This window comes from Harpegnathos saltator, unplaced genomic scaffold (genome assembly GCF_003227715.2).
Source record: "Harpegnathos saltator strain DR-91 unplaced genomic scaffold, Hsal_v8.6 scaffold59, whole genome shotgun sequence".
In the NCBI taxonomy this organism is placed as follows: Eukaryota; Metazoa; Arthropoda; class Insecta; order Hymenoptera; family Formicidae; genus Harpegnathos; species Harpegnathos saltator.
The window spans coordinates 58,523-83,043 of record NW_020230415.1 but is presented as its reverse complement, the minus strand read 5'-3'; the positions used below and the strand labels follow the sequence as shown (position 1 = coordinate 83,043).

Here is a 24,521-nt window from a genome sequence, read left to right as displayed (position 1 = left end):
TCTGTGCACGAACGAGCTCGCGATTCCTGGCATTCGCACTTTCGTCCGTTATTGAGCTAGGGAGTTAGCAGTGATACTAGGCGCGGCTAGAGAACGATCCTTTCGTGGCTCAGCATCCCCAAGTCACCCCAGAGAAATATCCGACGCGCTTCCATCGCTCCCGTCAGGAGAAAAAAACTATTTGTATAGTGATTTTGCATCGCAATTTTGGGTGTTCTCTTGGCTATTGTTGAGCGGTAAAATTACGTTTGAATATTCAAGTAACATGGATAAAACGACAATCATCCTCACCAACGACACCAAACTCTACTCTCCAGCGCGGCTGACGCCGACGGGAAAAATCAGCCACGCTAAAACCCGGGTATACACGCAGCGTTATCGCAAGGAATGGGAACAGATGCCAGACTTCAAAGGTACACATTCGTTTTCTTACAATCGTGCTTACGCATCGTCATGATCTATATATGTATACACACATACACATACACATGTATTGTACTCGTGTGATGTCCGACAATTACCCATGCGAGGACTCCCTCTTGTTTGTTCGAAGCTCGTGGTTTGCTCATAGAATTTGATTTGACCCTCGAATCGCACTACATGTTTCTTTCCATATTATTGCAACCTACCACCTACCTGACTATCGTGTAGATAGCAGTCGACTCACCCATGCCATCTGACTGAAGCTAGTGCTAACGTAATAAAATACGTTGGTATGATCGTGCTTGCCTTTCTTTTTTCATATAGGCATAATTGTTGATGACGTGATAAAGAGACTAAAGACCGGTTGTTTCAACTTTTTGGTAAGTTAACTAATAGTTAAATCATCATGTCTGTCTTTGTCCAAATTGAAGGAAAATAAAGATAAGCACACGACTTAACTATCAGTTAACTTAAGAAGTTGGAACAACCAGCTCACAGAGTGTTATATTTTAATTGTGCATCTATACTTTTTTACTTGTTCTTTTCTCCATTATTTTTTTAAATATAGAGATATTTTTATTCAAATGTAGGAAGAGTATCTGTTATATATAATATACTTGCAGAAATTATGTGAAGGATACAGATATGAATTTAATAATATAATTTTTCAGATAGACAAACATGTTGGTTATTGTCAATATGCTATTGCATGCGTGTATTCAATATATATTTTATACCATTGAAATGACATAATATGTTTATAATATGCTTATTATAAGAAATACATATTTATTATTCCACACTTTGCAGCAAAATATCAGTTTGTTTATATCGCTGATTATTATAACGTTTATAACGCTGATAATTGTGTTCTCTTACCAATATAATATGTGCATATGCCATAATTTTCATGGTATCAAATTGCTTGTTTTATATGTTGCCATAATGCTTCTTGTATGAAGATGCATCTTTATATACTTATGCTACTATTCTAATTCTCAAATTCAGTCTTCGTACAGACAATATGTCAAAATTTCTATCTGGGTTGTTATTTTAAAATTTTTTTCAGAAAAGATAAGCAATATACTTTTTTCTCCTTTTTGTTGATAAACAGTAAGTAGAATGTAGATAGAAAAATAACTTTTAATAAAAGTAGAAATGTTTACAGAAAGAAAACAGATATTTATATAGTATACATATATATATTTATAGAGAGATAGAAAAATAAAAAAGAAACAAATATTTATAAAACAACAGAAAATCATCATGTATGTCTTTTTTATAAATAATATAAAACAATATAGTCATATCAAGATAAAATTGATATACAGGATGTAAATGAGTAAATGATCCAACTTTTTACCACGCGATTTAGCATTACCGACAGCACTGTAGTTAATGGAGTCACATATAGATGTTGCACGCAATGTATCGTTATCGGCAAGTTTAGACGGTTGACTTCTCCGCTGCTTAAGCTAAGATCAAGTGCGAAAAGGTGCAAATACTTAATGTGATAATGCATTATAAAATAAAATAAAATAAAATAAAAAATATGTAGTACATACATAGAGGCTGAGGCTGTTTCGATATTCACTGCCAGCACTGAAAATCTATACTATACGTGACATAAACTATGTACTTTCAGTACTGGCAATGAATATCGGAACGCAGCCAGAGAGAAACCTGAGAGCGGCTACTGGGCGGCGGTTAGGCGGAGACGCTTTTTCCGATGCGCCCCTTGAAAAAATATGTGTACATTACGCCCGTCCTTTTTTTTTGGCCACGCAGGGGAAATCCATCATGGATATCCCCGATCCTTTGGGGGGGTCGGGAGTTATGCCGGACTCATACCGACTAAAACCCCTGCGGGGTGCCTACCGCTCGGACCGAAGTGGGGGGAGTCAGGGGAACTACGCCTGCATTCCCTCCCCGACATATTACGCCCGTCCTGACGATAACGGCAAAGCACGCACGGTTCTTGTTCACTCTACTTCCTTCAGGAAGATAGAAAGTTAGAAAAGCACAGACGATCAATAACTCTCCGTCATTGGTCACGTTCAGCGGAGAAAACTGCTCTGCTACCACTCAGTAGCAAATGTTCATGATTGGAGAATTCTTTTAAATCTTTGGCAAATCCGAACAAACGTACCAATCAGAGACGTTTGCGGAACGGTAGCGGAGCAGTTTTTTCCACTGAACGCGACCATTGTCTTACCACCGATAAGCGGACCGCGCGGCAGGAGTAGGCACGAGAAGAGTCAGCGGCGATCTTATCGCTAAGCTAGAATTTCTCCCGTCCTGTCCCTTCGTCTTCTCATTCCCACTCTTTCACGTAATACGCTGTCTGCAATTCGAGAAGAAATATTTCGAGACCGCGTGGACAATTTCTAGAAATGACACAAAATGACGCTAATGGGGGTGGCTATTTTTTATATTGTACTCAAATAGAGATACTAAAACTTCTACAGTTAAGAATGCATGGTGATCGCGGAGGTAAGCAGCTAGCTTCGTCATCCTGAAGGAAAGGGTTTCGAAACCTGGCATGCTGTTTTGTTTTCCTTTTTTCATTTTCTTCTTCTCCTATATGGAAATGTTTGTTATTCAATGCAGTTGGTATTGATATGTTTCATATACTAAGTTTTCCAAAAGTAACGGACCCCCCTCCTCTATCACAGAATCTATGCATTATAGGGGAAAATGACTCGAACAAAAGTTGTAAGGTTCATAACGTTCTGTTTTTTTGTGACCTTAAATTTGACTTCGACCTTGAAGATCATTTGAAGCTCAACTTGCGTTTTTTAAATGGGAACCCCTATTTTTTATTACACTTTTTTTTCTACCAATTAATTTGAACAACTGTTGCCTAAAACATTTTTTATTTGCCTAATATTTTTTTAGATGTTTGAGGAAAACTTGATAACTTGTTCAATATTTAACTTACGATATCTCGCTATTTGTCGAAAAAAAAGTGGTACTAGACTTTCTTGCTTTATTTAGTCTCAAGAATATGTTGTTACAATAGTGAACTGATTTTTGTTAATTTGATTTTGAAATTTCCAGAAGTCAGTTAACAAAAGTCAGGGCGTTATTGTAACAATATATTCTTGAGACTAAATAAAGCAAGAAAGTTTAGTAGTACCACTTTTTCTTCCGACAAATAATTAGCGAGATTTCACAAGTTAATTATTGAAAAAGTTATCAAGTTTTCCTCAAATATCTTAAAAAATATTAGGCAAATAAAAGGATGTTTTAGACAAAAGTTGTTCAAATTAATTGGTAGAAAAAAAGTGTAATAAAAAATAAGGGTTCCCATTTAAAAAACGCAAATTGACCTTCAAATGACCTTCAAGGTCGAGGTCAATATCAAATTTGAGGTCACAAAAAACAGAACCCTAAAACTTTTGTTCGGGTTATTTTCTCCTATAATGCATAAATTCTGAGATAAGGGGGGGACGTTACTCCGTTACTTTCGGAAAACTTGGTATATTTAACTTATGATATAATTGTATATGATATAAATGTAAAATATTTATATACTTTGCATGGTGTGTATGTTCATAAGGCCCGTACCTAGTATGCTGGAGAGAAAATAAGCAGCTAGATCGACATTTTGGCAGCCCCTTATTTTCGAAGAAATATTGTATATATAGGATAAATTACGCGTTAGTGCAACAATAAATTGATATAGTTACTGATCAAATCGCAATCATTGGCCGCGTTCAGCAAGGAAAGCTGCTTACTAAGCGCTTAGTGATTATCGTTCTTGGTTCATTCCTCTGGATTTGTTAAAGATCTAAAAGAATATTCCAATGATAGATAATAATCACTAAGCACTTAGTAAGCAGCTCTTTCTGCTGAATGTGGCCATTGAATCAATGATATTTAAATTATTATCAATCATGATATTTAAATTATTAGCGTTAATAAAATTATTTAATATTAATAATAATTAAAATATAATTGTTGCATATTAATATTTACAACGCATATGCATGTATTGAATATGAAAATCATAAAATTGAATATAAAAATTATAAAAATGGTCACCCTCATTAGCGTCATTTTGTATCATTGCTAGAAGTTGTCAGCGCGGTCTCGAAATATTTCTTCCCGAATTGCAGGCAGTGCGTTACGTAAAAGATGAGAAAGCGAAGGGGCAAGACGGGAGAAATTCTAGCTTAGCGATAAGATCTGCCGCTGACACCTACTCCTGCCGCGCGGTTCACTCATCGGTGGCGTGACAAAGGCGATTGATCGTCTGTGCTTGTCTAACTTATTATCTCTTATAAGGAAGTGGAGTGAGCAAGAATCGTGCACGCAGAGAGAAGCCTGAGAGCAGGCATGGCTGCATTTACAGCGTTATGGAAAAATTGGCTGATACGAAGCGCCAACTGGGTCCATTTTTCATGGACATGAACTACTAAGCCAATGTCCACGATTTGTTGGTACTATTCCGTGCTATGTCCATAATTATTTGGTTCTGTTCTGTGCTATGTTCACGAGCGAGCTAGATTAGTTAGATAAAAACGAAGAATCGGTCTTTGTCTCACCACCAGCGAATAGACAATCGCGACGAAGCGAGCCAGCAGCGATGTTATCGTAAGGCGGACGTCGCCGTCTCCCCTTTCACCCCCTTGTTTTTCTTTCCACATTGTTTTATATTCATAATTCGGGAAGAAAATTTCGAGAGTTCGGACGATTTCTAGCAATGACGCGACAGAGATAACGCGCGGCCACATTAATTTGTCATGACTTTTATATTACTTCTAATTACATGAACGCCCATATATGCAAATTATAGATAATTATTGCGCGTATGTTTTAATATTGTACAATATGGTATATAATAACAACAACTTTATTTCTTGCAGTAATTTTTTTAAGATCGTTGAGGTCGTGAATTAATTTTTTTCTTCATCAATCAATTATCTGCAAAAATTAACATTTTTTAAATATAATATAAAATATTTCTCTTCTCTTCTCTCCGAAGACTTAATTAAAAAATATGTACTCCACAGAGTCAACTAATAAATGTGTAGTCAGAAGAGTCAATTTAAGTGTACTCCGAAAAGTCAATTTAATAGCGTATTCCGAAGAGTCAATTTGAAAGCGTACTCTGAAAAATCAACTTAATATTGTAATCCGAAAAGTCAATTTATAATAGAATATTTACTTCGATGATTCAGCTAAAGAAAAAAATATTTAGTATTATATTCAGAGAATAATATTTAATTTATTATTTATACTTATCTTACTTATGCTTACCCTACATATGCTTCTTTGAATGAAAAATTTAATTTGTTGACTGATTCAGATTCAGATTTGTTAAAATATCTCTTGTGCGCAACTCTTGAACAGGTAGGTAGTAAAATAATTTTCTCTCTTTACGAATTTTATAAACTTTTCACAAACATAAAAATTGAAAGATTCTCAGAGAACAAATAACTTTTCTTGAACATTTAAACCAAATAAAAATCTTTTCCCATTAATAAAGAATGAATAATTAATATCTCACACAAGAGGAATCTTCATTCTTGAAATCACCGCGCGATTTTGCTTTTAGAAAAGTATAATATTGATGTAATAGTAACAAACGCTGTCCAAAAACGGTGCAAATCTTAAACGTTTTTGAGAAATGCAGTTTGAAGATTAGTCTTTTCTGTTAATGTCGTTACAGCAGAAGAATTACCAATTTGCTTCAGTAGCGCAGTGGATCAGGCTTTGTGATATGAGCGTAGAGGTTGTTCAAGTGTGTTATTTTTACTATCACAGGGAGAACTATGTAGAATGTATAATAATACGCAGACAAATTCTTTACATAATCATACTTATTTTTTTTAGCATGAATAAAAATGATCAATGCTAACGTGATAAGTGTATATCGCAATTGTACGTGTATGCAATTGTACACATACACACACACATACACACGTATATCAATGATGTCAAAACCGAACAATTCGTGAAAATTTTTTATTGATCGCAATTGTACGCAAAGACGAAAGAGAAGTACACGGGTCTCCGCGGGTATCTCGTCATATTAATTGTCTATGAGCTGATAAACAGTTGATCTCCGGTATTTACAAGTTACGCTTGTCCGCAGCTTGTTCGGTTTTGACATCATTGGTATCAGTGATGCGAATTTGGTGACGGGCTTGCACGAGGATTCTCCTCCCCCCCTACACGCACACAGCCAGCTCGGTCTATCCGTGTGAGCCACGCGATCGGCAATCGTCGACGCGCCGAGCGAAAGAGAGAGAGAGAGAGAGAGAGAGAGAATATCATTCCCTCCTGCGATATACACTTATCACGTTAGCATTGATCATTTTTATTCATGCTAAAAAAAATAAGTATGATTATGTAAAGAATTTGTCTGCATATTATTATACATTCTACATAGTTCTCCCTGTGATAGTAAAAATAACACACTTGAACAACCTCTACGCTCATATCACAAAGCCTGATCCACTGCGCTACTGAAGCAAATTGGTAATTCTTCTGCTGTAACGACATTAACAGAAAAGACTAAGGAGAATATCATTCGCTCTCGTTCTCGCTCAGCGAGCGAGCCTAATTCTTTCTTGCCCATAATCTGAATCGCGGGCGCGACTGTCTCTCTCTCCTTTCCTCTCTATGGCAATACTGAAAAGTTTTGTTTACTCGACGCACCGAAATTATTACAAATAATATTTCATTATTAATAATATTATTTGTAATATATATTATTTGTAATATTATTTGTAATTTTATTTATAATTGTATAATAATGTTACAAATAATACAAATTTTTACAAATTTTATTTGTAATAATTTATATCATTCGTAATATTATTTGTAATAGTATTAATAATATTCGGCGCCAAGAAAATGAAATATATTTTATTAATTATTTTGCGGAGTCGGGCAGGTTCACAGGTTTGATTATTGAATTGTTTAATAATGTTTTAAGAATAATTTTAAGTTATGCAAGGATGTAGTATGAAATATAAAAGAATATTGCAACAGAATCAAGAAATACGAAATGAAACCTCTTTGCTTTTATTACAATATCCTGTAAATTAATAAATATTTTTCATATAGTATTAAATAATCTCCAAAAGCAATTACATCCGTGAAATTTTCTATTTGCGCGAAAAACAATTCATAAAATATATTTGTTTCGTCGCTCTAAATGAGAAAACTCTCAGAACAATGTCATAGTTGTTCAGTGCACTATTCAATAAAAATATAATACTATGTTTATATGTGTGAAGAATATTTGTTAACTTACAGGATATTGTAATAAAAGCAAGGTTTTATTTCGTACCTCTAAGGCCAAGACTTATTAACGGCTAAAGACATATTCGAATTGATCTTGCCTTAATTGGTCGGATCAGTGATCGGTTTTGCCTTAAGTTCCAAGCCTCATAACTCGGAAAGTACTCGATGAAATGTAACTTTGTTAGAGTGTTTTGGAATGCTCTCGAGATAAGCTACAAGAATATATAATAAAAAATCGTAGTTTCTATTTAAAAAAACCTTGGCCTGATTTTGACAAGATCACTCAAGATCAAGTCCACATTTCCGTTATGTGTCGTCCTTCAAGCCATGCAACTTTCGCTCGAAAAATTTTTTGTTACAATAACAAGTAAAATAACCATATAATTCAGTGCTCTAATAAAGAATGATAAATTTTACTTGTAAGCTAGGTTTTCTTGAATATTTTGAATAACATAGCCTTTAAAAAGATATTTTTTTTTAAATATTGGATATTATTAACAAACGTGTTAAATTTTTATAACACGATATAATTTTTACTTTTAAAAGTTTATGTACATATGTTATATAATATATATCTTAAAAAAGAAAATAATTTGAATTTGAGATTTCTAGAAATATTAAGTTAAGTATACAGTAATCATATATATATGTTAAGTTTCTCAGTTGGCGCTACTATTCTAATATATCACTTCTTTTGTACAGTAGAATAGTGTTGCAGAGTTTTATTATAGTTATAAGTTTTACTTGTAAAAACTTATGTACACATGTATATATTAAAAAAAATAATTTGAGTTTGATACTTCTAAAAATAACACAATACGTGTTGCGCTTGTACTTGGCGCCTTTTTTACCTTTTTGTTTAAAAAGGTAAGTTTTATATAAGTTTTATTTGGAAAATCGTATGTATTATCTTTAAGTTTTACATGTAAAAACCTGTTATGTACACATATATACCTTTAAAAAAAAATTTGATTTTGAAATTTCTAAAAATAACACAATACACGTTGCGCTTGTACTTGGCGCCTTTTTTTACCTTTTTGTTTAACACGTTGAATGCCGCACGTGTTTGCAACGAAATCTCCGTCAGGCCACGCGCGCCGCTGTACGAAGCGTGCGCTGCTGTCTCATTTTTGTTCATTTGTTACTATCGATACATTCCTAAAGTCTTCACTTGTCACCTCGCTACTCTGCATGAACAGTTCGAATCTTTGCCGAGTACCGAGTGGTATAACTTAAAATCTCTCTCTGTCCTAATTTGTTTCAATATTGAGAAGAAAAATAGAAAAGTTAGTTCTTAGTCATATAGCAGTCATATAGCAGTGAAGAAGAAACCTGTTACGATATTCATACAAATTCGGATAGCAGCGATGAGGAAGAGATCAGATTGCCCAGAAAGAGAAATATAAATAGAATTACATCGTCAGATTCTGATTCGGATATTGATAAATGCAATCTTAGTGATAGTGAATGTAATGAAGATACTATTGACGAGATTTTACGAGAACTAGTCTTGGAAGAAGAAAGAAATGTTGATGATACCGAGGAAAGTACAATTCAACTTGGTGAAAGAAAACAATAACTTTTTGTCCAAAATGTCCTGACCAACCTCAGCTTTGCATAGAATGCTTTAATGTTTTACACTCCAAATAATTTTTTTAATAAACCATTTTTATAATAATTCAATAGTTTTATTATATCCTGTGAAATATCTGTCCAAATATTTTCGAAGATCCTTTGTAAGTAGTCAAATAAGCGTCACCCGAATACGGCCGAAGACGCGGCCCGATGAGAACTTTTGTTGTCACCCGTATTCGGGTGACGCGGTCCGATGAGAACTTTTGCTGTCACCCGAATACGGGTGACGCGGCGGTCAACGTGTTAAAAAGGTAAGTTTTATAATAAATTTTACAATTGTAAAAACTTATGTTACGTACATTTTTTGTGGTTAGGTTTTTCTTGAATAATAATAACTTTTAAAAAGATATTTTTTTTAAATATTGGATACTATTAATAAACATGTTAAATTTTTGCCATGAAAAGAATACAAACATTTGTAGCGCCTCTGAGCCAGTGTTTTTATTTGCATATCATCAGCTTCAATCCAATCAGATTTACTTTCTCTACGTATACTTGTGTAATGACCGCTTGCAATGCACGATCCATGATGAAATATGGCATTCATTACTTTATACAACTGTCCTGCTACTGATACTTTAGTTGTTGGGACAGCACGCAGAGTAAATTTGTTTATACATATATGTATACAGGGTATTAGAAAAGTCTAAAAACGGTCAAACATCTCGAAAATAGAATGTTTCTGAGAAAAATGTTTCCAACCAAAGTTGTAGGGTTTTAAAAGTTCTATTGAATGATGATATCCGTTTGACCTTGCGTAAAGGGATCAAGACGAGGTCAAGGCCAACAATTTTTTTAAATGGAATACCCAATTTTTTATCACATAGTGTTAAAGTTGACAGCGAGACGTTTCCAAAACATTACTTGATGACCTATTTGTGTTAAGAATTTTCTGAGTTATGAGCTTTAGAATTTACGGTGCCGCCAATATTAGTATTATCCAGGATGTACCGCGTGGAGGTTGCATGGTCGAACTTTACACCCCCCCCCTGTGTGTGTGTGTGTGCGTCAGCAAAAATAAGGTTCGTCCCTCCGCGGTTCGTCATTATCGCAGTATTTAATGACTCCAGCAGTATGACTCCGCAGTATTTAATAAACCCTCTCTGCTATGTGTGTGTGTGTATGTGTGTGTGTGCGCGTGCGTGTGTATGTAGACGGGTTTTTATTGAATTAAGTGTTCAAATTGTCTTCCGTCTGCTGCTTGACAATAACCTTATCGTAGATGAAATTCATTTCAAAAACGTTTCGTCTCATTTCTGGTGAAATAAGATTTACTTGGTGCAGTATACGTTCCCTAAGGTTTGCCAAGTTAGTAGGTTTCATTCCGTACACATTGTTTTTAATATATCCTCATAAGAGGTAGTCCAATGGAGAAAGATCTGGTGATCTAGAAGGCCACTCTATTTCTCCACATCTTGTTATCCATCGGTTTGGGAAAGTATCAGTTAGAAATTGACGCACTACTACTGCATAGTCCTTATCTCTGCTGACATACACACACACACACACACATACAGGGGGGTGTAAAGTCTGGCCATGCAATCTCACGCGGTACATCCTGAATAATACTAATGTTGGCGGCACCATAAACTCTAAAGCTCATAACTCAGACAATTCTCAACAAAAATAGGTCATCAAGTAGTGTTTCGGAAACGTCTCGCTGTTATCTTTAACACTGTGTGATAAAAAATGGGATGTTCCATTTAAAAAAATCATATTGGCATTGACCTCGCCTTGACTCCTCCACTCAAGGTCAATCGGATATGATAATTCAATAGAACTTTTAAAATCCTACAACTTTAGTTGGAAACATTTTTCTTAAAAATGTTTCGTTTTCGAGGTATTTGACCGTTTCCAGACTTTTCTAACTAAAATGGTCCATTATCGATGATTTTATTAAAAAATTTTTCGAACGAAAGTTGCATGGCTTGAAGGATGACACATAACGGAAATGTGGACTTGACCTTGAGTGACCTTGTCAAAATCAGGCCAAGGTCATTAATGTTTTTTTAAATAGAAACTATGATTTTTTATTACATATTCTTGTAGCTTATCTCGAGAGCATTCCAAAACACTCTAACAAAGTTACATTTCATCGAGTACTTTCCGAGTTATGAGGCTTGGAACTTAAGGCAAAACCGATCACTGATCCGACCAATTAAGGCAAGATCAATTCGAATATGTCTTTAGCCGTTAATAAGTCTTGGCCTTAGAAGTAACGAAGTAACGTCTTGGCCTTACGAAATAAAACCTTGCTTTTATTACAATATCCTGTAAGTTAACAAATATTCTTCACACATATAAACATAGTATTATATTTTTATTGAGTAGTGCACTGAACAACTATGACATTGTTCTGAGAGTTTTCTCATTTAGAGCGACGAAATAAATATATTTTATGAATTTTTTTTCGCGCAAATAGAAAATTTCACGGATGTAATTGCTTTTGGAGATTATTTAATACTATATGAAAAATATTTATTAACTTACAGGATATTGTAATAAAAGCAGAGGTTTCATTTCGTACTTCTTGATTCTGTTATATTTCATACTACATCCTTGTATAACTTAAAATTATTCTTAAAACATTATTAAACAATTCAATAATCAAACCTGTGAACTTGCCCGACTCCGCAAAATAATTAATAAAATATATTTCATTTTCTTGGCGCCGAATATTATTAATACTATTACAAATAATATTACGAATGATATAAATTTTTACAAATAAAATTTGTAAAAATTTGTATTTGTAACATCATTATACAATTACAAATAAAATTACAAATAATATTACAAATAATATATTAGGTGCGCAACTAAGTTCTCGCTGTTTTTTTGATGAAAATGCAACTTTATTGTGAAAAAATGGTTACAAATGAATCATTCAAAATATTGCCCATCGCTAGCGACAACTTTTTCCCATCTTTCTGGCAGAGCTCGAATACCGTCACGATAGAAGTGTTCGTCTTTTGAGGCTATCCACGAATCAAGCCATTTTGAGATGTCTTCATATGAGCGGAACTACTGATTAGCCAGACCATCGAACGGAACAAGTAATAATCGGACGGCGCAATATCGGGGAATATGGCGGGTGGGGTAGAACTTCCCATTTGAGCGTTTCTAAGTAGGTTTTAACGGGTTTGGCAACGTGAGACCGAGCGTTGTCATGCTGTAGAATCACTTTTTCGTGCCTCTGCTCGTATTGTGGCCGCTTTTCGCGCAGTGCTCGGCTCAATCGCATCAATTGAGTTCGATACCGTTCCCCAGTGATGGTTTCGTTCGGTTTCAACAGCTCATAATAAATAACACCGCCCTGGTCCCACCAAATACACAGCAAACCTTCGCAGCGTGAATATTCGGTCGAGCCGACGACGTAGAAGCATGACCGGGCAGTCCCCATGATTTTGTTCTCTTTGGGTTGCTGTAATGAATCCATTTTTCATCACCCGTAACGATGCGATGAAGAAAACCCTTCCTTTTTTGCCGCTGGAGCAGTTATTCACATACGAAAAAACGACGCTCAACGTCTCTTGGCTTCAAATCATAAGGAACCCAAGTTCCTTGTTTTTGAATCATTCCCAACGCATGCAATCACTTGGAAATGGCTTGACGGGTAACTCCTAATGCTGAAGCAAGCTCTTTTTGCGTTTGGCACGGATCCTCATCGAGCAATGTCTCCAATTCAGCGTCTTCGAAGGTTTTTGGCCTTCCTTCACGCGAACGGTCGTCAACATCGAAATCACTGTCTTTGAAGCGACGAAACCAATCACGGCACATTGTTTCACTTAGAGCAGCATCTCCGTAAACTTTTTGGAGTTCTCGATGCGCTTCAGCCGCAGTTTTCTTCGAATGAAAGAAGAAAAGCAACACTTCCCGCAAATGACGATTATTTGGCACAAAATAAGACATTTTCACACAACCAAAAGTATATGACGCAAAAACAAAATCACTAATGTGTCAAAGCGGTTTGTTTACCATATGTCTAAACTTGGTTCATGACGTTTTGGTTATGTCACAATCGATCAGCACTTACTACTGGAGCCATCTCTTGAAAAACAGCGGGAACTTAGTTGCGTACCTAATATATTACAAATAATAATATTATTAATAATGAAATATTATTTGTAATAATTTCGGTGCGTCGAGTAGACAAAACTTTTCAGTATTGCCATAGAAAGGAAAGGAGAGAGAGAGACAGTCGCGCCCGCGATTCAGATTATGGGCAAGAAAGAATTAGGCTCGCTCGCTGAGCGAGAACGAGAGCGACAAGGAGGGAATGATATTCTCTCTCTCTCTCTCTCTCTCTCTCTCTCTCTCTCTCTCTCTCTCTCTCTCTCTCTCTCTCTCTCTCGCTCGGCGCGTCGACGATTGCCGATCGCGTGGTTCACACGGATAGACCGAGCTGGCTGTGTGCGTGTAGGAGGGAGGAGAATCCTCGTGCAAGCCCGTCACCAAATTCGCATCACTGATACCAATGATGTCAAAACCGAACAAGCTGCGGACAAGCGTAACTTGTAAATACCGGAGATCAACTGTTTATCAGCTCATAGACAATTAATATGACGAGATACCCGCGGAGACCCGTGTACTTCTCTTTCGTCTTTGCGTACAATTGCGATCAATAAAAAATTTTCACGAATTGTTCGGTTTTGACATCATTGATATACGTGTGTATGTGTGTGTGTATGTGTACAATTGCATACACGTACAATTGCGATATACACTTATCACGTTAGCATTGATCATTTTTATTCATGCTAAAAAAAATAAGTATGATTATGTAAAGAATTTGTCTGCGTATTATTATACATTCTACATAGTTCTCCCTGTGATAGTAAAAATAACACACTTGAACAACCTCTACGCTCATATCACAAAGCCTGATCCACTGCGCTACTGAAGCAAATTGGTAATTCTTCTGCTGTAACGACATTAACAGAAAAGACTAATCTTCAAACTGCATTTCTCAAAAACGTTTAAGATTTGCACCGTTTTTGGACAGCATTTGTTACTATTACATCAATATTATACTTTTCTAAAAGCAAAATCGCGCGGTGATTTCAAGAATGAAGATTCCTCTTGTGTGAGATATTAATTATTCATTCTTTATTAATGGGAAAAGATTTTTATTTGGTTTAAATGTTCAAGAAAAGTTATTTGTTCTCTGAGAATCTTTCAATTTTTATGTTTGTGAAAAGTTTATAAAATTCGTAAAGAGAGAAAATTATTTTACTACCTACCTGTTCAAGAGTTGCGCACAAGAGATATTTTAACAAATCTGAATCTGAATCAGTCAACAAATTAAATTTTTCATTCAAAGAAGCATATGTAGGGTAAGCATAAGTAAGATAAGTATAAATAATAAATTAAATATTATTCTCTGAATATAATACTAAATATTTTTTTCTTTAGCTGAATCATCGAAGTAAATATTCTATTATAAATTGACTTTTCGGATTACAATATTAAGTTGATTTTTCAGAGTACGCTTTCAAATTGACTCTTCGGAATACGCTATTAAATTGACTTTTCGGAGTACACTTAAATTGACTCTTCTGACTACACATTTATTAGTTGACTCTGTGGAGTACATATTTTTTAATTAAGTCTTCGGAGAGAAGAGAAGAGAAATATTTTATATTATATTTAAAAAATGTTAATTTTTGCAGATAATTGATTGATGAAGAAAAAAATTAATTCACGACCTCAACGATCTTAAAAAAATTACTGCAAGAAATAAAGTTGTTGTTATTATATACCATATTGTACAATATTAAAACATACGCGCAATAATTATCTATAATTTGCATATATGGGCGTTCATGTAATTAGAAGTAATATAAAAGTCATGACAAATTAATGTGGCCGCGCGTTATCTCTGTCGCGTCATTGCTAGAAATCGTCCGAACTCTCGAAATTTTCTTCCCGAATTATGAATATAAAACAATGTGGAAAGAAAAACAAGGGGGTGAAAGGGGAGACGGCGACGTCCGCCTTACGATAACATCGCTGCTGGCTCGCTTCGTCGCGATTGTCTATTCGCTGGTGGTGAGACAAAGACCGATTCTTCGTTTTTATCTAACTAATCTAGCTCGCTCGTGAACATAGCACAGAACAGAACCAAATAATTATGGACATAGCACGGAATAGTACCAACAAATCGTGGACATTGGCTTAGTAGTTCATGTCCATGAAAAATGGACCCAGTTGGCGCTTCGAATCAGCCAACTTTTCCATAACGCTGTAAATGCAGCCATGCCCGCTCTCAGGCTTCTCTCTGCGTGCACGCTTTGCCGTACCGTCAGGATGGACGTAGTGTGCATACATTTTCTCAGGGGCGCGACGGAAAATTCGGCGGAAAAAGCGTTCCAGTGTAATTGGTCCGGTTGTCGCTCTCAGGTTTCTCTCTGATAGAGGTAAGAAGATATGGTGGGAGCATGGTGACAAACTCTGCTTCTTAAGACGTAAGGGGAATTCAATCACGGCCATCTTGCTTAGAAACATATTTTTATTGGTGGATACTTAGGTTTATTAGTATTGGTTGTACATTCGTGAACTAAAGGGTATGTGCACCAATTTTTTGTTGACTTCGGAACGCGCTCCAACTTGAGGAGAAAGACAACCACTGCTTCATACGTCAGCGCTGTCACTTATTACGAGAGCAGAAAGATGGCATATACGAGTGTCAAATAAGTAGTGATTGTGGCGTAGACACAAATGTCTTGGAGACTTTGAGTTATAATTGAAGAAATGAAGAAAACAAATAGTGATTGTGAAAAAAAGTGACAAAGGCTTCATAAAATTTGTAAAACAGCATATTAAAGGAAAGTATTAATTGTCTAATAATATTTTAAGTGAAAAATATTTTTAAATTTGAGTGTAAGTTAAAAAAGTTATAAACCATAATTTCTTTAATGTTAATAATTTTATAGCTATAAATTTGCCATCGACGTTAAATGAATATGTATGTAATGCTATCATTTACATAGGAAAATTATGTTATTGCGTTCATAAAAAACAAGCAGCAGACCAAGTCGAGTGATATTTTTTTAACAAGATACTCATATCACTCAACTTGGTCTGCTGCTTACTTCTGCTGAACACAATAATATAATTCCTCACCTATGGAAAATATGGAATAATAGCACCTATGGAATAATAGCATTATATATATATATATTCATTCAACATCGATGACAAATTTATAAACATTAAAGAAGTTATGGTTTATAACTTTTTTAACTTACACTCAAATTTAAAAATATTTTTCACTTAGAATATTATTAGACAATTAATACTCTCCTTTAATATGCTGTTTTACAAATTTTATGAAGCCTTTTGCCACTTTCCTTCACAATCACTATTTGTTTTCTTCATTTCTTCAATTATAACTCAAAGTCTCCAAGACATTTGTGTCTACGCCACAATCACTACTTATTTGACACTCGTATATGCCATCTTTCTGCTCTCGTAATAAGTGACAGCGCTGACGTATGAAGCAGTGGTTGTCTTTCTCCTCAAGTTGGAGCGCGTTCCGAAGTCAACAAAAAATCGGTGCACATACCTTTTAGTTCACGAGTGTGCTTTTCACACTTTTTGCTTAGGAATATATTTTTATTGGTGGATACTTTATTGGTATCGGTTGCACTTTTTACACTTTGCACTTAAGATGAGACGGAAACTTTAAACGGTGGAAGAAACAAGAATGAGGAGATTATAAAGAATATAAATAACATGAATAATTTTATGGAATATCATTGTGAATTAATAATTATTTATTTAATATTTGTAGTGTTTAATTGAAAATGCCTCAGTGCGTTATAAAACGTATGAGTAATAAAATTACTTATTACTACCAATTTATTTATATTAGAACACTATAGGCGCACGTTACGTGCGCGCTGGTTAGATATATTAAAAAGAACACAACATTTGTACAATAAAAAAATAACTGCGGTTCTAATAAATAAATCTTAAAATCAATCAGTTCAGTATTCAAAAAGCTGCAAAATCTCGGAATTTAACCACGAATCACCACGAATTGTCAAAATGCACGACAATGCATGTGCAGTCAAGTGAGACGTAACGCGAACCAATCAGCGTTGTGAAAAAAGCTTTAAAAAAAGCTTTATTTCGACACAAAATAAATTCATTCATTTAATACACCTTTTTTAGAAAATGGATCTGCCAGTCACAGTAATACTTTTTTTAAAGAATTTGCATAATAATAAAAATAAAATACAAATTTATCCAGATATCTTATAATATGGTGTTACGTTCTTTCTACTATAAATAATCTGTATCTGTGTCTATGTACACACATATATATATATTACTTGCAAAATTTATATTATTAATTTTTTAACTGTTTTATTTTAAACATTTTTTCTCTTCAGTTTTATATTTGAATGAATTACTATTGCTAGGTAACTACCATTTTTTCAGTAATAATCAATGAATGAATGTTCCTATCCAAAATGGCGACAACTGATTCCTCATATGTCTTAGCATAGACTTATACGGATAGAGTGCGCGTCCCGTGAGAGAACTTGAAGACAACATTAAAGTGAAAGGAGCGATAGCTGAGTGAGTGTGTCTCTATCTAACATGCGTCTTGGTGGGGGAAACTGAAAAGGAGAATAGGAGGACAGTTGTACGAGCTATACAAAGGTTATGGTTCACAAATCAATTGACCTTGCTAGATTTAAACTCTGGTTGCTTTAATTACTGTTACGACATCCGAAAAAATAGAATAGGACAGAGAAACGCTTGGAACCATTTGTAACGGTCCGCACCCGACGTTACCTTTCCCCTTGTGTCGTTTTTTCCCCTCTCCTAACACAGAGCGAGAGACAGAGACAGAGAGAGACAGAGAGAGACAGAGAGAGAGAGAGAGAGAGAGAGAGAGAGAGAGAGAGAGAGAGAGAGAGAGAGAGAGAGAGAGAGAGAGAGAGAGACAGAGACAGAGACAGAGACAGAGACAGAGACAGAGACAGAGACAGAGACAGAGAGAGAGCGGAGAGAGAGAGAGAGAGAGAGAGAGAGAGAGAGAGAGAGAGAGAGCGGAGAGAGAGAGAGAGAGCGGAGAGAGAGAGAGAGAGAGAGAGAGAGAGAGAGAGAGAGAGAGAGAGAGAGAGCGCCTCACTCACATACTCACACTCAATAGCTCTGTCCTGTAATGTTGTCTTCAATGCACCCATAAGGATGCGCAGTCTATCTGTAAAAGTCTATGTGCTTAGGAATCATACCCCTCACCCTCGGCGCCCACATATTATGCTCCCTCCATATTTTCTTACTTCCATGAGTACATGGTTATTTCTTACTACACTTTTATATTGCATTATCACGTTAAGTATGTACACTTTTTCGTACTTGATCTTAGCTTAAGGGGACTTTATGAAGCGCTCAAAAATAAGGTAAATTTAGGAATTTTTTTCTAGAACATTGTAACTCCGATTAAATTGAAATTTTAGGGGGAGTTTTATACATATTTAATGAAGAAATATAAATTTTTACAAAGCATTTCATTTAGATTTGCCTCAGTTATGCACCGTTTCGCATGAGGCATCGCATGTTGTCACAATTTGCCGTTGACATCCTAGTGCCCGTTTGCGTGATCTGAAGCGCAAATGTAAAGCTTTTTTTTTTTTTTTATGAATACCTCTTTCCGCGAACCTCAATCCGGATACAAAAATATGATTTCCTTAAAAAAAAACTTTTAAATAGGAATTCGATTTTTCATCAATTTTTTTACATATTTTTCAGTAAAAAAATAGTTTATTATTAATTTATTTATTGGCTTCATAGGTTCACTCCACAGATATAATTTATATTGAATTATCTAAAAACTGAAGATTTGATTATAAATTTGAGTTCTGATGTTAAACGACTTGTGAAACATAGTTTCTAGAAAACCGCATTTAAAGTTTTGGGTGCTATTTTTTTATTCTTACAGTATGTTTCTGGCTAATCTACTATTCCTGACTCATAGAATAACCCCTCTGATTCTTCGTAAATATCGTGTAATTTCTCTACATTGCTTTGACCGGCCATACGAGCTATTTTTGTAGTATCAGCACTCTTGATTTCCGCATGTGTAAATCGCCGTTTATCCGCATAATCAGCAAACAACTTACATTGTTGACCTATAATTATTCCCATTGTCTCTATAATTTTTAAAATGGTAATGTAACCTTCGTTAAACACTCCTGCAGCCAAATATGCACAAGATTCGAGAAAGAACTGAGTTTGAACGACCATTAGAAATTACAATCTTGCTGAGGATATATACATACATATAAAGGCCACTGTACATATAGAATATCCTATTTCTTTGTTTATTTATTTGCTCTGTTCCTTCGACAACAAAAAATTCCTACTTGCTCCGATTCGTACCTGATAATATCGAACGATCGGACGGCGTCGAACAATCGGACGTTAAATCGCTTATAACTCCGTTAATACTTCTAATTTCGAAAAATCGCTACACCAACATATTCTTAAGATATACTATAAAAATACGTAAAAAATTTTTTTTTATTTTCTGAAAGTTCTGGACCATAAGGGGAAATACTATTGTGACGGGTCCAAAAAAGGCCTTTTCTTAAGAATTTTTTTTTATTAAATGAATTATTTAAGGATTGGGGGAAGAGTATATTAAACCTTTGGAGGACCTAATTTGAGGCAAACTAATTTATTGGCTTTTAACTGCTTTTGCCTTTGGAGGCCCGAAAACCAATTTATCAGGTTTTAACTTACTATTGTAGGATATTTTAATTTATAATATTCTACTTTTATATTTCATATTCGCTTACGCGTTATACTTTGTATTGTACCAGTTTCGATTTGTAAACAAGATCGGGCAAACGCTCTCTGTGTGTGATATGAATGTCGAGCCGATAATACTTATTGTTATTCATTTGCGGTGGATGCAACGCACCTCTTTGCGTTGTACCGTGCTTCAAACTGTACCACACCAAGAAAAATTAGTAAATGTATTGTAAAAGCATTAGTCCTCTTATTTTTTCAATTACTTTTTTTATATTTTCGACAAAGTATGCATTTATTGCGAAATAAATTGGTGTATATAAATACATATGATGCATTTTGACTGCCTTCTACTTCATAATTGCGGTAAATTGCGGTATAAAAATTTTTATACATGTTATTTGTCAATCTTTTTCTCTAAAATGATGTTAAACAATTATTCTAATAATATCTAATAATATTAAGTTGAAAAATTAAAAAGAAAGGATCTCGATTTTTTTCCGGACTGAAAGCCAATATATTGGCCAATATATTGGCGCGAAAGTAGCGCCATCTTTTTCGTCATTCAACCCAATGATGTTAATAATAAAGTTCTAATACTTAAAATAAAAAAGTCGAAGAAAACAACTGCGGTCCTCTAAAGGTTAAGGACACTTTGAAGTAGTTTTATACAAATTTTTATTAAAAAATAATAAAAATTAATAAAGATATATACAACAGAGTGCCGGTCCGTAAAGAATTCTTCCAAGAAATTCTTCACGGTGAAGTCGATATCTCTGGCATGGTTCATCTGAAAAAAAAAAATCAAATATTTTCTTAATCTACATAAATGTAGTTTTCGTTAAACGTAGTCGCTTTTTTTATTTTGAAAATTACAATTTTTTGAAGCCCCTTGAACGAAGAGAAAGTTTTGGAAAAGTCGAGATTTTTTTTAACATGTTATTTTGAGAAAAATTAATTTAAGAAAAAATGACTGTGCTTAACGGCTACACTAAATCGTACGGTAAAAAGTTGGATCACTTATACCCTGTATAATTCTTTGAGATAAAATTTCTTATTATTTCATACAGTAGACACTATTAAAGATTGCTGGCGTTAAAAAAATTAACTAAAGAGATTAGTAATTTATAAAAATATTCTGTGTACTAATGCTCACAAGTATTTTAAAATACAGTAAAACATATGGAATATAGACTTCTGTAAATTCTGTATAATAAGAATCTTTGATACTTTGTTACAGCCATTTTGATTTATGACAAAAGTAAGAAAATGCATGTATTGAAAATTTCAAGCTATACAAAATGTTCAAAATATTATATGTTTATATTATATGTTTATGTTAAATATTCAGTTACTTATATAAGATTGTTGAAGGTTATTGATAATGTCACCTTTTGTATCTACTACAGTCACAATCATACTGACCGTACAGTTGAACATAATGGAAAACAGATCTAAAGCATGTATATGTAAGAGGGAAAAAGGGGCATTAACACGTACAATTAACTAATTTCAAAATATTCTAACTAATTTCAAAGCTAATTTCAAAATATTTTCATTTCAGGTTGGTTGACTTCGGTACCACATGAATCGACTCGTGCTTACTGTAAATATTGTAAGAAAGATCTACACGCGCACCGGCTATCTTTGCTGAAACATACATGCACGATGAAGCATCAGCGTGCTGCTTTATTGCTCAATTCAACCGGAGAGATTAAAGATAATTCTCAGACAGAAGAGAACGAGGATGACAGCGAATATATAGTCGAGAGACTGGATATGGAGGAGGATACTACGATGAATGTGCAGGAAGAAAAATTGGAATCTACGGATGTAGGGATGGAGGAAATAGAGGAAAAAGAATCGAGTGATACTGGTGATCTTTGTCTGCAATTGCACCTATCTGATGAAGATGAAGAGAAACCTGTGATTAAGAAAATTGAATTGTCTGTATGTGTCTTGTCTTGTGTAATATACATGTATATTATACTTGTATCTGTATCTATTTGTCTCTATCACTTTCTCGAATATCTAATTACACAATAAACAATAAACAAGTCTGCATTATCTATTATTAACAGCAGGAGAAATGTCATGATGCATTAGCTGAGGCGATGGCCCATGTCCATGGCGAGTATCTTGACGTAGAAGACGCGGACGAGGGCAATGTGGAGCTGGAAATGGTGGTAGAAGAAGAGGCATCTAACAACATAGAGGTAATATTACCCGATGTGATGACAAATCAAGTTAAAGAAAAGTCGAAGAACCTCGAGAGCGGAAAGATTGCACGCCGTTTGGAATTCAAAGCTATTAACAAAAAGTCAGCAGGAAAGATCCTTGTGAGTGATATCTGTGAACAAAAAGATACATGTATTTTTGTATGATCTCGAGTTTTTTTCTCATAAATAACACTACATTGAATGTACTTCATTGTGCTTACATATGTATATAGCATGTTTAGGAAATTAGTCTTAACCACGATTATTTAAATCTGATATATCGAAAAAAAAAACTTTCGCTGTTTAATAATACAATAAATTCTATAGCAATAATGTTCACTTTCAACATTTGCAGCAAACAGACAGTAAGGGTGATGTGATAGTTGCTTCTTTACCGATACTGGAAACAACATATCAGCTGAACTCAACACCATCAACTCACGAAGACAACATTATACCAGTCACTGCTGGACAGAATAGGACTATTACTCTGACATCTGGTGGTAAGACTTTGACTTTGACCGGTGGTACATTCCAACCAGGCACACAATACGTTCTGAGCAAGATCAAAGGTGCCAAGTTGCCTACATTGGTGGTCACCGACAAAAAGCCCATCGTCGCCGTAAACCAGCCCAACCTTAACAAAACTGTTCAGTTGACTACTATGTTAGAATCTACTGCTATCCCTAGTACGAGCCAACAGTCGAGTAAGGTGAGAAATTGGCGAATTTGCTCGATACTTGACTATACTAGATGTATCGAAATACATTGAATATCAATACATTTACAATGACTAAATCGAGAAAGATTAGGTTTAAAGCCAATATGTATAACCAGATTTTATACTTATGTTTGTTTTATAAGTTTTATTATAAATTCATCTTCAGAGATGCTTCATGCCAATGAAGTGGCTTGTACAGCATCTGAAGATGAACTTGAATGAATTTTAAATATAAGATTTAATTATCACTACTGTTCTAAGTTTGATCATCTAAGGTGAATCATTGAGATCCCAATGAAATATATTTCTCGCTTATTCCAGTCATCTCCGTTGAAAATGAAATTACCACCGAAAAAATTACGTATCTCCACTCACGTAGTGGACACTACCAAGGGACTTCCGGTTAGCGGCCTCCAAGTCAGCCTCTACAAACTAGTGGACGGCAGATGGACTTTCATGAACGAGAGGTATGCGATTCTTTTGACTGAAAGCGGTTATTATCTATTGTTGGATGTGATCTGCAAGATAGCATTTTCTTTTCAGCAATACAAATCCGAATGGACGCTGCATCGATCTATTAGATCATAATACTAAGTCGATCGGTATGGGGGGTCGCTACAAGATTCACTTTGATGTCGAGAAGTACTTCTCTTTAAGAAGAATAGAGACCATGTATCCATTCATCGAGATTGTGTTTGATGTGAAAAATCCACTTGGTCACTACCATATCCCAATTTTGTTGAGTCCTTTCGGTTACAGTACATATCGCGGTTCTTAAGCAATTTCCTATGAAAGATTTGATAGAATAAAAAATTATACAAAGCAGGACTTTCATATTAAGAAATCATATTTATCATGTCTTACTACAAAAATTATGAGTATTTTTTTATGAAATTTTTTTGTGTCAAGTAACGTCGCATTACCCATTAAAATTTGTATGCTCATATTTGCAAATTTACTTACATAAGAATAGCAAATCTTGAATTATCGAAGTTTGAATCGTAGTGAATTGCTTATATATATAAATTAGTCTAGGGAAATTATTTAGATATATTATGAACATACTTCTGTACAAATATATTTATATATTTATATTTGTACAAATATATTTATATATTTATATTTGTACAAATATATTTATATATTTATATTTGTACAAATATATTTATATAACATACAATATCACATTTATGAATAATTCTATCTATATCGCTATGATACATCAAATTGTAAAGTTTCTTCGCACTTACGTCAAGGTTTCATTAGTTACGTTACGGTTATACTTACGTTAAGATTAGTCTTTGGTTTCAATTTTCTTTAGTTAATTTATTAAGATTGCTATTGTTTTTTTTTTTTTTTTATAGCATTGTTTCTGTTTTTTCCCTATATTTTTTAAGGATCACGGGAAAATCTTTTGTATGTCAATATTATTATATTAACCATCGTAAATAGTAGGGAGCTTTTGCAACGTAAATCGTGAATGCTATGGGCCA

At 34.5% G+C, this 24,521-nt stretch overlaps 1 protein-coding gene across 7 annotated transcripts; it reads left to right on the top strand.

The window, feature by feature from the left end:
- Nucleotides 1-19: 19 nt before the first annotated feature.
- LOC105186934 (uncharacterized) lies at nt 20-24,087 on the top strand. 7 transcript variants are annotated; one of them, XM_025304135.1, is made up of 6 exons: nt 20-413; nt 21,653-22,038; nt 22,170-22,427; nt 22,663-23,019; nt 23,350-23,495; nt 23,572-24,087. In XM_025304135.1, the coding sequence occupies exons 1-6, from the start codon at nt 266-268 to the stop codon at nt 23,804-23,806; spliced, it is 1,530 nt and encodes a 509-aa protein (XP_025159920.1). In that variant the 5' UTR covers nt 20-265; the 3' UTR covers nt 23,807-24,087. The 7 variants fall into 7 exon arrangements, with proteins under 7 accessions (XP_025159920.1, XP_025159922.1, XP_025159923.1 ...); XM_025304137.1 differs by having other exon boundaries at nt 24-413; nt 22,170-22,304; nt 23,572-24,086; XM_025304138.1 differs by lacking the exon at nt 20-413 and adding an exon at nt 15,574-15,737 and having other exon boundaries at nt 23,572-24,085.
- The last annotated feature ends 434 nt before the right edge of the window (nt 24,088-24,521 follow it).